Genomic DNA, 17,861 nt, shown 5'->3' on the forward strand with positions numbered 1-17,861 from the left:
AAAAATCTTCACACGTACTACTGTTTTCCACTTCGACTCTTGAAGGATACAATTCCTCTGCTACCATTAACAATACTCGCCCTCCTCTCTTCATTTTTCTATCCTTTCAGAAAATTCTATATCCTACAATTTCAAGACTTGACAGTATACCATCCTCAGTCAACAAGTTTCACTTATGCCAATTATTCTTGGGCATACTAATTCAAGAAATGCTATAAACTCAGCCCCTTTATTTTTGATACTCTGTACATTTGTATACAGGCATAACAATTCTCCACTCTTTCGGGCCATCCCATCAACACAATCACTCTTTACTCTCTCTGCTAGTGCACTTCTTTCTTCGTTCTGACTATCCCCATTTCCCTGATCCTGATTCTGATTTTCATTTATATTATCACCGTTTTGCACTGCTGCATCACTTTGCTATCCTTAACTTCCTTAACTTTGTATCCATCCTCTTCCCATTCTTCCACAACCTGCTTCTCAACCTCTCTCTGACTCTTATTTGTATACTCATTTCGTATGGACCCTGTGCACTCTTATTAAACGACAATCGCTATAAATGTCCAAAACCAAACCTATTCAAATGCATTCCATCATATTTGAACCATTCTAACTTTTCTTCAAATTCATTCCGTACATTCAAAAATTGAACATTCTCTCTGCGTGACACAATTTAGCCATTTTGTCATTCAGTAACATTGATCTCATAGTTCACTATTGTCATATCTGGGCAGACTATCACCTTCCCCATGACACTATAATTCTTCACTTCCTGCAACAACTTCTTCAAATCCCTTTTGATAGGAAAAAATGTTTTGAAATTTGATATAAAAGAAAAATTTGATAATAAGAAATCTTTCCTAAGAAACATTTTCCATTTTGTTGGTTATTTTTAGTAATTGAAAATCTCAGTATGCTCTTCTTTTATCTAACTTGGATAGCCTTAAAATTTGCAATTATGTAATCAGTAACTGATTTATATCCTCAAGCTGACCATGTATATTTGTGTATTTCTTTATGTTCAGAATACTAAGTTTATTATCCTTATATTATTATAAATTGCAAGATATCTTACTTTCCATCCATTATTGTTACAGATATTTTCACCAAAACTACTTATTTAAAATTTTTTGTTTCTTATTCTGCATTTAAATCTACTGCTAGTCATAAATTATCTGCTTTGTTAGTTTAATTTATAACGTTTTGCAGTTCTTCTTTTCAGTTCATTGTTATATGGCCCATTCATTATTCTTATAGTGTCATGCTGCTTTAGATAGTTATCCTGCAGAAACTCAACAAATATTGTTACAGATATTTTCACCAAAACTACTTAGGTTATTTAAAATTTTTTGTTTCTTATTCTGCATTTAAATCTACTGCTAGTCATAAATTATCTGCTTTGTTAGTTTAATTTATGACATTTTGCAGTTCTTCTTTTCAGTTCATTGTTATATGGCCCATTCATTATTGTTATAGTGTCATGCTGCTTTAGATAGTTATCCTGCAGAAACTCAACAAATTCACTCTCCTTGTTATTATACATTATCTCTTCTTTCCAATCCACATTCCTATAATTAAAATCTTCCATTAGCATCTACTTCCTTTGACTTGCCCAACTAATTTGTTTAAACATTTTACAATCAATACTCTCCACATTCCCTTTGCCATTCTCTTATAACAGCATCCTATTAGATATACTATTCTATTGATCTCAACTTCACAGGAAACAGTTTAAAAATCTTCACATGTACTACTGTTTTCCACTTAGACTCTTGAAGGTATTTTCCTCATAGCTTATATATTTTACTCACATTTTCCTCATATTTATAGTTTTATGAATCATAATACCAACATTCCTCTTTCTTTTACTCCATGTAGATTTATATATAGTTATTTTTTCTTTGGTATCCTTTTGCTTTGTGTTTTTGTTATTATGAATATCTTTATGTTGTCATGGTATAGTTGCTCATCAAGTTTATCTTTTTTATGTACAATAAAGAAAATGAACTTGTGAGATACTTTGTACATTCCAAGTTGCAGTTTTCATTATATGCCTTTTACCAATATTTATTTATTGTATTTTTTTTCTGAGTTATGGTCATTTTTCGGATAATCTGTTATCTAGTATGGGAATCTTGTAGTGAAGCAGTTTCATAACTTTGTTGAGAGGCTTTTATAAATCATGAATGAGTCACATACAGATTTTATGGTGGTAGGAATCATGTAGCATCAGGACAGGTATTATTAATTGAAACTACATGACTGCACTAATATTTAAAAATAATGGTTAAGTAATCTATAAAACTGCAAACTGTTTTTATTATTATTAGAAACTTTTAAGATTAATGCCAATAAAGAGCAAAGACTGCAGGCACCTTTTTTGTTCTAAAAAAAAATAGAGACCTGAATAAAGGCTGGAAGAAGTCCCTAGCATCAATATATTAAGTTGTTCATTGTGTAAACCAAACTGTCTTGACACATTTTTTACACAGTTATAAAATCTCATAAAAATTTTTATGCAGATAACTAGCTCACTGATTTATATACAATAACACTAATTATTATTATTAGGGCCTCCATGGAGTCAAAAGACTCATCATGGGAGGCCCTTCCTAGAAAACACAAAGTCTATCAAGATTCAGAGCGGGAGGCCCCTTCTAGGAAACACAAAGTCTAGCAAACTCATTGACTGTTCTCACTCTCACCACTCTATCAGGCGATCGTCTCATGGTTCAACCACCCTCCATGCAAAGAAACCACTCCTCACCTTCTTGCTCCTCATCTCTGGAAGTTAGTTTCCTTCTGTAACTTCCAGAGATGGCCCCTCGTCATCACTCCTTCCTGCTGTTCAACCAAGAGAAAGAACTCCCCAGTGTCAACCCTGTAACCACCTCTCAACAGTTTAAAAGTTTCAGTCATATCACTTCTCCTTCTTCTATCCACCAAACTCTGCAGTCCACATTCCCTCAGTCGATCCTCATAATAACAGTGTACAGTCCTGAAACAATCTTTGTTATCTGCCTTTGTACCCTTTCCACAATTAATTTATCCCCTTCAAATCCTGGGGACCAAATCTGAGAACAATAGCCTAAGTGTAGTCTGATCAGGGTCTTATACAACAGAATGATAACTCTTTTATCTCTGCAGGTCAGCGTCCTTCTCATTATTGCAGCAATCCTCTGTGTTACCTTTACCATATGTCCCCTGAATTTCAGGTGTCTATCAATCATCAATCACAGATCTCTTCTCTCTCCTACTTCTTCCAGTACAGCTCCTCCAATAGAGTATGCCGCGTCCCATCGATGTGTCCCAAACCTCAAGACCTTACATTTTGCTGCATTAAACCAACATCCTAGTCATTTGTCCATCTGTTTAGCTTATTCAAATCCTCTTGCAGGGCTACTACATCTGCACTCTTACTAATAACCCTTCCCAGCTTCACATCATCTGCAAACAACTGAATATCCCCCTGCAATCCACTGACAATATCATTGATATAAAGGTAAAACAATATAGGTCCCAGTAGTGAGTTGTGTGGAATCCCACTTGTAACCCTCTGCCTCCTTGAAACTGCCCCACTATACACAACTCTCTGATACCTATCAGACAGCCAATCCTGAATCCAGTTGACCAACCTGACATCCAAACCCATGTGCTGCAACTTAAATATCAGTTTATAATGTGCACCCTGTCAAATGCCTTCACTAAGTCCAAGAAAATGGCAGTATATGCCTTTCTCTCATCTACTGCTCTTGTAACTTTATTATAAAAGGCTAGCATATTACTAAAACAAGAGCACCCCTTAACAAATCCATGTTGACTCTCACAGATAACATTACCCTCATCTGCCCAATGCTGTATACTGTCCCTCACTACTTTCTCCAAGATCTTACTAACTACTGATGACACATAAATTGACATATTATTAGACACTTCCAGTCTGCTACCACTCTTATGCAATGGCACTATCTTACCTTTCTTCCATTCCCTGGGCACCTTTCCTGTAGCCAGACTTTCATTGAAAAGCCAGGTCAAAGGAGCTGTCATTTCTTTAGCACATTCTCTCAAAACTCATGGTGAAATACCATCCAGTCCCACAGCTTTACTCAATATTTGGAACACACTCTCCTACATCTCTAAACCTCGAACCTGCCCTATCAATCTAGTATTAAAATTTACTCCTCCAGGATGAAATACTCCAATAAAGTGTTCATTTCTGGATCAGTCACTCTGTTCCCATTTTTATCCCACAGTGTCATTCTTCCATAGTCATTTCTCCTCCTACTGGTCACATAGCTAAAAAATTCCCTAGGATTTTCTTTGGATCTTAGGGCCAATCTATTCTCATATTCCAATTTTGCCTTCCTTACCATACTAGTCACTCTCCTGGCCTGTGTCTTATATTCTTCATGCATCTGCTCTTCACCTGTCTCCTTATATCTCTTCCATTGCTGCTTCTTCTTCACATACAGTTCCTGTTTAATATTTTTTATCATCCTCTTTACTCTAAATTGGGAATACAGTTTACTATTGCTGCTAACAAATATTCCTTCACAATTTCCCAAGCGCTAATGATATCCTGGCCTTCCAATATCTCCCTCCATGAAACTTCCCCAAGTTGATGTCTAAGACTATTATAATCACCTGCCTTATAATTCCACATACATTCCCGTCTCTTTGATACTCCTACATGTCTATTCATCTTCCAAGTCAAAACCACATTGTCACTCTCTCCAACTGGTGGGAGAGATGTCATCTCAGTTATTATCAACTCTTCTGATGCTATGACCAGATCCAAAACACTTGTACCTCTTATTCCCTCTATTACATATTGCCTAAGACATTTGTCCCTCAAGAATTCTAGAAATTCCATTTCTTTATTGCTACATGCATCTTCCTCTCTGCAATTTATACTGCTGTAGTTAAAATCTCCCATAACAATCATTCTTCTTGCACTTGCCAAGCTCCACTGTCTAAACATCTCCTGGTCCCCACCTGCTGTGCTCCTTGGTTTGTAACAACACCCCACTAAATATCCTGTCTTTCCCACCTCTACCTCACACCATATGTATGCTTTCAAAATCATTATTATCACTGCCTTCCAAAACCTCCACTCTTAGAGGACATAAGTTGTCACTTATCGTAAGCAGTACTCCACCACCACCACGCTTTCCCTTCCTATCCTGCCAGAAAATGCCACTGTTTCTATATCCAACATTATCCCCTCTAGACTCCACTGGGCTCAGTGTTACCTCATGTCATCCCCCTTCTCCCAAGTACCCATTCCCACAAGAGGCAACCCCTGCTACCATCCACCCTGGACATTCTAGTTTCCCTGTATTGACACACCGACTTGTTCAGAACAGCAATCTCTCCAGATGCCTGCGTCCCTCCTGATTCAAATGCAAGCGGTCTCTCATATACAATTCCTTTCTGTCCTCAAATGCCCTCCATGCATCCACATATTCCAGTCCTCTCTTCTGACACATTCTAGCTAGTTATTATTCTGCTCAGCTCATCATAATCATACTTAGGCAACACTATCTTTCCTCTCTGCGTCTTCTTTCGTACAATCTCAAGCAAGAATCTCATATCTCTTGCTGCCCAATTTACATTACCTCTCAAGTCATTTGTTCCTATTTGTAATATGTCTTAACATTATTATAGAGTAGGATATCTGTATTAAAATTCAGAAATCCCAATAGTTTAAAACATAAATTAATTAAAGTTAAGAAATTAGTAATGCTGTATTAGTCAAATTGTTGATCAAATGTATGTCACAAGCAAGACGATTTGAAATATTAATTGTATTTTTATCTACTGAGTTCTTACTTAGAAATGAAATAAATTTATTAAAATTAGTTATTAGAGCTTAATTGAAATTTTGTGTGAGCCTTCAAAAGTTAAGAAATATTTCTATGTAGACATATGTTGTTTATAAAATGTTATCAATGACAAGGGAAGAGAAAGTTACCACTGTCATTCACATTGATCGAATAATTAAATGAACTTAGTGAATTTGAAAGGATGAAGTGTTATCAATTCTACTTGTTTCATCTTAAAAATCATAATTAAACTTTTCTGCACTATGAAGAAAGAATTCCATCATTTCATCTCAATACTGGAAAGCAGTAATTGTGGTGCATGATGGTTGACTTGCAAGGAAATTTCTTAGTTTCATTTCCAAGCAGAAGCGGAAAGAATGTTATCGAACATTGCTAAGCATTCAGCTGTTCAGGGAGTAGGAAAGGAACACAGCAGGAGAAAACTGGAGTTTGTGTACCTTCAATATATGAAGACTGGGCAGAAATTAGAAAAGCAACTAAGGTTTTAGGAGTTTTGTCCATATAGGATATTAACTGTTGTTTTATGAAATTGGAAGGGAGTTGTTCACATTAAATGTGAAGAATACATTGGCACTTGTGTAGATAAGTTATGTTGACTTGATGTTGTGTGTGTGTGTTATAAATTAAAGAGTTTTGTTTTGGTTAAAAAGTGTTTGAGGACTTAATCCCTAATGAGTTAAATAATTATTAAGGTTATTTACAAGGTTAAGTTACTATCAGATATCCTTGGATACGAATCTGTGTGCAAGGTTAATTAGGAGTTTAGTTTCAGTGTTTTGCTTTAATTTTGAATTTAAAAGTTTAAACCACTCAGAATGTGGTTTAAACTCTTAAACCAAATACACACACATATAGGATATTTGCTATTTAGCGATATCAAATTATCTTACACTTTATTATTATTTTTTTTTAGCAACAACTGATTTTAAATAAATAAAAAAATAAAGATAACTTATAGTTTTATGTGTAAATATTTCCTAAATGTATTAAAAAAATGTATTATTTCTTGTAATTGAAAATTTCTTTACTAATGTTACATATAAGAGAAATTTTTTTATAGTTAGGGCTTGTTGTAAACTGTTTAATTGCAATATCTATTTGTAAAAAGAACTCAGCTCTAAGTTACAGAAATAAAAAAATTAAATTAAGTTGAGAGAAGACTATTGAACTTTCTAACGACATTTTCATGCTATTAAAGAACTGTAGTCCTGTTTAAAATATGCATTGGTTTACTTTCGTCTCACTGCATGTTGCTTGCCGTGCCAGTCAGTAGTGCACTTGCACAAAGGTTGTATTTCTGAAGAGGAAGTCAAATTAGTGTGAGAGAATAATAGAACAGAGAAGGCATTCTGAAAAGCTCAAAGTTTAGGGGAGAAATAGAGTATAAAGGAAGCTAAGTTGGAGTGCAAATAAAAGAGATAAGAAGAATTGTATAGTTTTTGCCTTTGATACATTATGCATCAAACTTATTCTAGTTAAACGCTGTAAACTTGAAAGAGATGATTTTTGTGTTTAAGGATAAGGAAGTAGTTACCATGAGGAAAAAGGGAACTTTAGAATTATTAATGACTTCACATCTTTGTATTTCAAGGAAACAGAAAAGGGAATAATATTATAGAGAAGATAGGAAAGAAGAAATATGTTCTTTCTTAAGAAAAGTTGCACACAAATTATCTTTTTGCTTTCAAAGAAAAACAGATATGAATTAATTAGATTTCTATCGCTACTGTTAAGAGCAGAAGAAACTGTGTCTTATAAGTTTGTGTATTCTTATCAAAATGTGTAATCTTGAAGAGAGGAGACAAGAAATCTCATTTTTATTTATAATGCAAATTTGTATATAGCACCTGCGAAACTAACATTTTATACACACACACACACACACACACACACACACACACACACACACACACACACACACTCACTCTTAAAGCAATACCATAAATTTACACTAATATAAATTGTTTTTAAATAAAGATATTAGTTTTGAATTTTCTTTGTCTCTCACTCAGTCTCTTAAGTTGCTTAATTCTATAATAATATACCAGATTCAAATCTGTGATATTAACTAGAAAGTTGAAGGTTTCTTCACTTGGTTATACTATAAATTAAAGATGCCAAGAAATTATATTCTTGGTTTCATCCTTTATCCAAATGTAAGCAAACAAAGTTTTCACGTGAAGTAACTTCATGATTGGGCAACTCTTATATAGAGGCTAATGGCTTCATCATTTGCCTTAGTATCCCATAATGCAAAGCACTTATCCTTACAGACATGTATAATGCTATGCATAGGGAAGGGCCACTACCCTGACTGGTTTTGACCTTTAAGGTAGAAGTCATATTTCCAATACAAGTAGTCAAAAGATGTAGCACCTTATACTAAAATACTCTGGATTAGAGACAGATATTGTTTTTTTTTACTATAAACCAATTAAAAAACACCAAGTTTTTTTTCACTTGGTTATACTATAAATGAAAGATGCCAAGAAATTATATTCTTGGTTTTATCCTTTATCCAAGTGTAAGCAAAGTTGGTGCATGAAGTCACTTCATCATGACTGGGTTACTTGTATATGGAGACTAATGACTTCACATCATCAATTTCCTTAGTGTCAAAAGGTTAGCATCAAACTTTGTTTGCTTGCACTTGAATAAAGGATGAAACAATGAATATAATTTCTTTCATCTTTAATTTATAACTAAAAAAGTTAATAAACCACTTGGGTATGTATATCTCTGGTATATATAACCAGGGACAGGATATCTAAGAAAACAAATAAAATTATGTTTTAACATGTAAAGTGTACATTATTACTTATGACTATAAATTATTATGCACTGATAATTGAAATTTTAATATACTAAGTATTTGTTCTAATATTTCATTTCAGCATTTCACGGATATCAGACATTTTTCTCTGTCATACTGGCTTTTAGCTTTATCTATAATGTTTTTCTATAATGGAGTGTTCCCATTTGTTGCTGATGCAAGGTTAGTCAGTAATTCAAAATTCAGTTTGGATTTATTATTTGAAACAATTTTTTTTTTTTTTTTTTTTTTTTATCAGATAACATCTTTAATTCCTAAAAATGTCTCTATATATTAAAAAATAAACCAAGTACAGCAATCCCTCAGTTATCTGATTAATGAGGAAAAATCTCTTTGCCAGGTTAGTATATCGAAGTCATTTAATTGATGATACATTTACATGACAACGTACCAAAAGTTGGTTGACACACCAACCCATTCAAAAGTTGGTTATTTGAAGGTTGGATAACTGAGATCACTGTTTCTGTAAAGGAGGCCGTTGGTCACAAATTGTAAGTGGTTGCTTGGTTGACATTTACTTTTATGAGTGTTTTATTAGTGATATTATTGTTGATCCTGTTATTGTGTTAACTGGAATTTCAGAAATGTATTTACCTGTTGACTAATTAAAATGTCAACCAAGTAGTTACTAATAGATAACAACCAACTTCCTATTTTCTTAGTGTGTAGTTTGTTTATGTTTTACATATGAGATGTTTTTTTATAAGTATAATTTATATTTTATGTGAAGTAGAAAAGCTCTTTAAGGAATAACTGGCCAAAATCAGTTTATTGATATGCCCTGTAGAGCTTCACACATAAACTCTGTTTTGGCAATTTATAACTAAACTCTGTTTTGGCGATTTAGGACTACACTAGTTATGGACTATAGAATATTTCAGCACAATGAGGCCTAAACAGAACTGCAAAGAAATAGGAAATCTGTAGAAGAACATGGGGATGGGGAATCCTTCTTTGGTTCTGACTAGTTGAACAATGCAACCTGTAAAGAAGGATTCCCCATTTTCTTCTACAGATTTTCCATTTCTTTGTAATTCTTCTGTTTAGGCCTCACTGTGCTGAAATACTTTATAGACCATAACCAGTGTAGTCCAATTTAGTTGAAATCATGAATATCTTAGAGGTTCTGCAAAGAAGAACAAAATTTTTAAAAAAATTATGATTATTGGCAAAGTTAGCAAAACTACTAAGTTCATGTGTGTGATCTTTTAGTTAATTGGATTTGACAACTTCTAAGTTTGCAAGCTATGTCTTGTTAAGTACTTTTATCAAATAAAAATGCAAATCAGCAATATACAGTTTAGTGCAGTTACATAGACTGAATCTGTACATTAATAATTCTAGCAATAAAGGCAGTATATGACTGCTGTACTTGGCTAACAGTTGCTTCTGTGACAGAATTTTCAATCTTTATAACTGAGTTACATTCTACCCAGTGTCAATATAAAATTTAGATTCTGTCTGTATTTTGCATACATTGCAGAGTTCTTGCACCACTGTTCTTGTATTGTTCTTGAATTATAGTCATCTTTTATAATAATAAATATTTTAAATTCATAGCCATAAAATCTATATTTGATACTGTGGAGTTGTGATCATGATATGTTATACAGAAAAAACAAACAAACAAAAATAATTTATTATTTTCTCCACGCAGTTCATCACCAAATTCATATTATCCTTATTATGATAGTACTAAATGAAAAATTTACATCATTACTAACTGCCTATCAACAGTTTTTGGAAGTTTATTTTGCTCTTGGTTAGACTATAATAAATTTAGTTTAATCCTTTATCCAAGTGTAAGCAAACAAAGTTTACACCTGAAAATATCTTCAGAACTGAGGTAAGGTGGTACATCCCTTGGCAACTCGTAGCAAAGGTGGACCAAGCTCTCATTGCTCCTTGTCTCAGTATCTCCCATAATGCAAAGCACATCTCCTTGCGAATATGTATACTGCTATGCATTAAGGGAAGGGCCACTACCAGGGCTGGGTAGTGGACCTTCCTTAAACTAAATTTATTATAGTCTAACCAAGTGCAAAATAAACTTCCAACATCTTTCTCTAAATCCAGAGTAATTTAATAATAAGATGGTACACCGGTTGGCAACTCGTATAGGTAAATATGACCTCTCCATTGCTTCTTCCTTAGTATCACCACACTGGGTCTGCCTCCCACTGACGAGACCTCAATAAAGGTGGAAACCGGTCTGGATAGTGGCCCTTTCCTTAATGCATAGCAGTATACATCTCCACAAGGAGATGTGCTTTGCATTATGGGAGATACTGAGACAAGGAGTGATGAGATCTTGGTCCACCTTTGCTACTTGCCAATGGATATACCACCTTACCTCAGTCCTGAAGATATTTTCAGGTGCAAACTTTGTTTGCTTACACTTGGATAAAAGATTAAACTAAATTTATTATATCAACAGTTTTTTTCTTCCAAATTAATGTTATCTGTCAGGATGCAAATCTTATATTGTCAGATCTTATATTTTGGTCTTCTACAGCACTAATTAATATCAATATATCTTAGTCTTCCTCTGAGTAATTTTCCTGCCATCTCATGGCAACAAATACCCATTTTTCTAAACTTTCTTCTCCCATTCTGTTTGTGACCATGCCACCTGAGGCTCTACTCACAACATTCCTGAATGCTAACAATGTTAAGTTCCTTCCTAATATCTTCATTTTTAATATGATTTTGCCATTGATGAACAGATGCCATCTGTTCAGTCCCCTAATTTTCCTCAGAACTCTCATATCTGTGATCTCTGTTTTTGATCAAGTGCTTTATTTCTAATTCAGCTCATACCATGTATTTAAGAATTTTTTTCTACTTTTTTTATTAATTTATATATTTTTTTCTTGTATTTTTAAAAAAATGTTTTTATGAGGTCCAGAAATCTTCTCTTCTCTAGAGACCAAAATGGAACTTTATCAAGCCACTACAGGCTTCCAATAAGTAGGTAATGGTCTCACACCAGGAGATGAAATTCATCTCCCAATTAAGCAGTTATTAAATTTAGTTAGGATATCCTGCAAACTTTTAATGGATTTATTTAACAATATAACATTATCTGCCTAAAGTAAAGAGCCAAGTTGAATATTCACTTTTGATACCAAGACTAATGCCACACTTTACCTTCATAATATGATACATAAATATGATGAATAACAGTGGTGATACATTACATCCTTATATTATTAGCATAAAACCATCTTCCTGTACCTCCTTCAGTTCTATCTGCTGACTTAAATGACTCAAATATAGACGTAGAGCTTGATATGTTCCATTTACACCAGATAATTGTAGCATTTTGACAGCTTGACTCTTGACACCTTGTCATATGCCTTTTCCTGATTTTTTTCTACCACAGTTCTATCACTTTTTGTTTCATTTAGCAGTCATGTCACCTTTATCATCTGATTCTTTTATAGAACTCTTTCCTCCATTTCCTTGCTTGTACGATATCCTCCAGAACATTTTGCTACCTTCTGATATTTATCTTCTGTATTCTTACCGAGGTTTTCCATGACTTTTGTCTAGCTGCTTTTATATATTGCTTCTTTCTTTCTTACATTTTTCTCTATATTCTCCAAACTGTTTTAAAATTCAAATTTTGTTTGAATTTTAAAAGTTCTAAATGTACAGTACAATGATACATTATTACAAAATATTAGTGTGTAATTTCCATATCTTCTTGTTTAACCAGTATTATTATTATTATTACATAGCACCTCCAGGGAGTCCAAAGACTCATCGAGGAAGGGCACCACTCAATCCACCACTAACAACTACATTCATCATCTACACCAACGCTATCTACCGCTGACCACAACTACAAGTATTTTGACAGACAAACACAAACATCCATGCCCACAGCGGGGTTCAAACCCGCAACCTTTTGGCTGGAGAGTGGATACGCTAACCACTCGGCCAACCAGGACGGCATTATAATTATAATTATAGTTATAATATTAGAACCATTGCAGGAATGCTTGTCTTCTGATCTGAGATTCAGTACCATTAGTCAATTACTTGGTATTACTTTTTTGTTTGTAGCTGTCTAAAATTTTATGTCATATGAGGCAGAATCGAAATATTTATAATTAGTCTTATATGTACAGTAGGAAGTTAGTGATCACCCACCACCACCTTTGAGGGATATTTCAGTACCACTAGTATATTCCATTAAATATTTTCTATCTCATAAAAACATTGCCTTTGCCTTGTCAACATGATTTTGATTAAAAAGATGAAAGTGACAGATTAGACAAGCTATGAAGGTGGGTGATATTGCCAACTGACTTCTTAAAGAAATCAATGCATAAATAAGCCAGAGTAAGCAGTTATGACAGAGAACTTGATCCCCCACTGTCCCATTTCTGTGGTCTCCTTATGGTAGTTTCATGAGATCACATATCATGTCCTCATACACCTACATTAAAATGTTCAGTTTATAATTTGGCCTTGCACCCCAAATTACTTATGAATTCTCTCTTGCATCATAAAAATTAGAAGTATGCTTTACACTTTATATGTGTAGAGAGGTTTAGATGTTGGAGTTATTCATGAGTTCTTCATAGTATAAACATTACCAGAAGAAAATAATTAATTTATTGAACTTATTAATATTTGCTAAATTTCTAACTAGCATTTTCCATAGCATAAATGATCAGATTAATGTAGAAACGGTTCATACTGTAAATGAAAAAGGAATTAACATCTTATCAAGGAACCTCTGAAGGTGCCATGATAGGATATTAATTCAGAGAAGCCAAATTGAATCTGATCTTAAAATGACTATCTCCCAGATCTTTGGAAATTTAGGGAAGTGTGTTATGCCTACTTTTGATTCTAAAAATTGTCTCTTAAACCTATAGTGGCTTCTGTGCAGCAAAATTGTCTTCTTTCATTTAATTCTATGTGAATCGATATCCAGAGTGTGGTTTTCCAGTCCTAACATGCCATGTAGATGACATGGATGTACTTTTTATGTTGTTGAAAGCACAAGGAACTATATACACTCCATGATGTGAAAGAGGATGGCATTGATCCTCAGGAGAACGGATGAAGATTGCTAGCTAGATGTGTAGTTTGAAACTGTCATGGAGTATATTTGCAAAGAATTTTATCTATCTTTTCAGATGTAACCTGGATATTAGGGATGGAAATAGTTTTGCTGTGATCTTGTGTGTTAGTTATGGGGAAATAAGCAGTGTTTTGTATATTTATAGGGGTTGCAGCCATTGCCTAAAAAATACTTACATGAAAAATACACACATGCACACAGCCAGAGCTATCTGTTCAAATGACACAGCTCTTGTCAATGAACTCAGCTACCTTTGCAACACTTTTTTGACTTGATGGTTACAACTCCTGTAAAGTAGACAAAATAGCAACACATAAGATCACAGCAAAACTATTTACATTCAGAGATTCTTTGCAAGGAATCTCTATGCCATTTTCAGGCTACTACATATATGGCTAGGAACCTTAGCCATTCTTGTCTGGATCACTTTTATCCTCTTGAATTAAAGTTCCTTGTGCCTGCAACTTAGCTTACTTTAGACAGATTGGCAGATCTGTTAACATCTGCCTTGAAGAACATGAAATCTACATCCATGATTATCTTTATAGCAAGTCAGGATTGGAAGACCATGATATTCCTTCATATAAGATTAAATGGAAGAAGATAACTGTGTTATACACACAGAATGGCCTCCAGAATTAGGATGACCTCTGGAATTTCCACTTTTCCTTTTTTGGTTCTGACTATTGCATCCATTCATCTGACCCCACATTTGTTTTGAATAACAGAAATTATCCTCACTGGCAGGAAGGCCTTCAACTTTCCATTCTACCCAAGATCCTTGTCTGCTCTCCAAGCTCTGGTTCAACAAATTATATATCCCGCTTCACACTCTGACTATACCAAAGCACACAAAAAATGTAAAACATTCATCAGTAGATAGAAATCAAATTTTATGGAGGCCAATAGCAGAAAGCTCGCCTCTTGTCCAAATGGAAGCCATGCCTTCTGGTCCTTTGCCTGTGGGACACAACTTCTGCTTCACCTGAGCTTCCACCTCTCTCTCTCATCCTAATGGTACCACTGTTACTTCACCAAAAGATAAAGCTTACCTCCTGACATCACTCTTTTCCTCAAACTCCTGCATAAATGACTACCATATTTATTCGAATAACTCGCATTCCCCAAAATTAAACAATCGTGATGCAAGATATATGCAGGGACTTTTGGAAACTAAAGTATTTCAGGAAAAAAACTAAATTGACGTTTATAATTAAATCCTCAGTGTTTATTATAATTTATAATTGCTCAAATTATAAAATGTATGCATTAAATTTTAATTATCAACGATATTTACGCGATTGGCTGCTCACCTTCATCACGTGATATATTTAAATCTTTAGCGACAATGCTTCTGTAATTAAATTAAAACAAACAGTTTCATTATTGCCTGTCCTTTTATCATTTCGGAATCATAAGAGCACCGTGATATAAAAAAAACTGAAAATGAGTATGACTTACCAAGAATCTGATATCTGCTATTGTTATATTTTATGGTTTATCTTATTTTCCTTTATTTCTATTAACTTAACTATATACCTTTTAGTCATACAATCTCCTCTTTTATATACTTCTTTATGTATGCCTAACTCGACTCTACCTAGGGATGATTCCTTTTTGGATACTGGCAAATTTATATTTTATTGCTGCTCCAGCCAGTATCCTATAACGTGAGTTAATTCAGGTTCAGGGAATATTCCAAAATTTGATAGGCATTCACTCTAACACACACTATATAGATATCGGTACTAATTGCAATTGTGGCCAATGATCTATCACTTAAACATATTCATCAAATTCCCTCCCGCTATAGTTCAAATTTTTATAAGTGGTAATTTGAATTCTCGAAATCAGGCATGAGTCAGGTATATGCAACAAAACATGTTTATTGGAACTAATGACAATTACGACAAAAATTGGATTAAAATACTAAGATCTATTACTTGGTTAATATCTCATGCTAAGCTAAGCTAGTTACACAATGCTAAATTAGTCAAAATGCACTCGGATCACAATGCTAATCACACAAAACAATAGAACTAAATGACGATATTACTCTAAATCAATTCTCTTATGCATGCTACTCTTAAAGACATTTTATACAACTTGTTACTATCTGGTAAAGGTCATCCACAAAATACAAACACACATATAATTTCAGTCACATGCAACCATATATATATTCATTTCTGACTTTTCTTTGTTCAACAGAATTTTTTGGTCTCAAATTACGAATTCTTATCAGAGTCCTCTATGGATTGTCCACATAACTTAATCTAACATTAATTGCTATCTCCTTCAAAACATATAGTAAAGGTCTTTACATTACCCAGTTCTTTCCGAAGATAGGGCAGTTAACAGATCGTTAACTGCCCTGTGTTGTTCGGGTCATCCTTCGATCGGTTGTTTCTGCACCTGGCTTATGGCTACGTCATCACTTCTACATTCTTCCGGACTCGAACTTATTACTGCGTCGACTGAGGGTTATCACCGCTCCTTGGTTCTTGAATGAGGCATCCAGCGACTGGCACATTTTTTGTGCAGGCCGATGATTCGCATGCGGCTCGTCTTGGGATCTTGCTCAGCATACTCAGAAAGACTGCCTGCTGTCTGACATCGTAGGACCCTGGCTCATCCTTTCTCCGTCCACTGGTCAGGAATCCTCAAGGTGAAATCGGGAACAAAAAGCCCCACAATATCACGCGTATTGCCTTATATTCTCTCCCTCCTTTTTCGCATGACCCTTAAATTTTTATGCCTTCAAGATGATCCTCAATTTCCTTACTGCCGTTAGGTGCTGTCTTCTAGGGAAGTGCACTTGCGTCATCTTTCGCGTACTGCATATGCGAAGTACCCTGCAGCGTTACGGCCGACACGACCTTTGCACCGGTGCTCTTTGCTGTCTGTCGATTTACGAAGTTTTACACAACTTAATAGGACAAAATTTAACTACTATTTCCCTTTTACAAAATGATCATTAATCTGATAATTCTCCAGTTTAGTTTTTGACTACAAACTATTTCTGATACAATTCATATATTATTACACAATTTCCTATACAACAAATCGGAACTTTCTGCTGGTGAGCAGGTATTATCTTAGTTAGCTAGAATTCTCATGTTAGATTCTGAATGAATAATTTCTTAAAATTCGTCCATTCAGGATCTAACACTATCGCTACTTCTGGTCTCGAGAACAGTTTCAAACTGTTCTAATCCAGTCTTGAACCATTGTAGTATCCATCCACCCTTTTTCTTGAAGTCTTACATGAATTCCAAAGGGAAATTTCCCACTCAGCATTGTTTTCCTTTTGAATATTATGTAAGGAGGCAACTTTCTTCCATCTGCAGTAATTGAGCATGATTGTGCATCACTGTTTAAACTTTTTTTCATGTGCGAGGTAAACTTTTTAATTTTGTTTTTCGTAAAGTCTTATCAGGGGGTGCGAGATATATGCAAGGGCAAGTTATATTTAAGTAAATATGGTAAGGGAAATTGCCTTTTGCCATACTCGAATCCAAACACTATAAGACTCCTGTAGTTTTTCGACAAAAATACATCAGGAAAATGCTAAATAACTTAGATACTAAAATATCTTCTGGTCCTGATGGCATCTCTCCATTTGTTCTCAAACTTTGTGCTCCAGAGCTAACACCTGTTCTTCATTGTCTCTACAATCTATTATATTTAGCTAGTACTTATTCTAATGCATGTAAGCATTCTCTTTTCTAGCCCATTTCCAAAATAGGGAGATAGAAGTCTACTGTCGAACTACCAGCCAATTACCATTACCTCTGTCCTCTCCAAAATAATGGAGAAAGTCATCAATAGCCAACTTTTCCACTATTTAGAGGCCCCACCAATTAATCACTGACCACCAGTATGGGTTTCACCATTCAAGATCCACAGCTGATCTCTTAACTTACATCTCCCACCATTGAACAGTTGTCATGGAAAGGTTCAGAGAAACTTGTGCTGTTGCTCTTAACATTTCCAGCACTTTCAACCATGCTGGTATCAAGGCCTGCTAAACAAATTGTCATCCTTTGATCTTTATGCCACCCTTTGTAATTGGGTA

At 34.5% G+C, this 17,861-nt stretch overlaps 1 protein-coding gene across 2 annotated transcripts in view; it reads left to right on the top strand.

The window, feature by feature from the left end:
- Nucleotides 1-17,861, top strand: part of LOC150099658 (lysosomal dipeptide transporter MFSD1-like) — a 258,890-nt gene that overhangs the window by 130,428 nt on the left and 110,601 nt on the right. For both annotated transcript variants that reach the window (XM_090403622.1, XM_090403623.1), the window contains exon 8: nucleotides 8,744-8,844. In XM_090403622.1, coding sequence (XP_090259748.1) covers nucleotides 8,744-8,844 — 101 coding nt within the window. The remainder of the gene's footprint in view (nucleotides 1-8,743; nucleotides 8,845-17,861) is intronic.

This window comes from Typopeltis vanoorti, chromosome 14 (assembly GCF_054136105.1).
Source record: "Typopeltis vanoorti isolate ZY-2024b chromosome 14, IOZ_Tvanoo_1.0, whole genome shotgun sequence".
In the NCBI taxonomy this organism is placed as follows: Eukaryota; Metazoa; Arthropoda; class Arachnida; order Uropygi; family Thelyphonidae; genus Typopeltis; species Typopeltis vanoorti.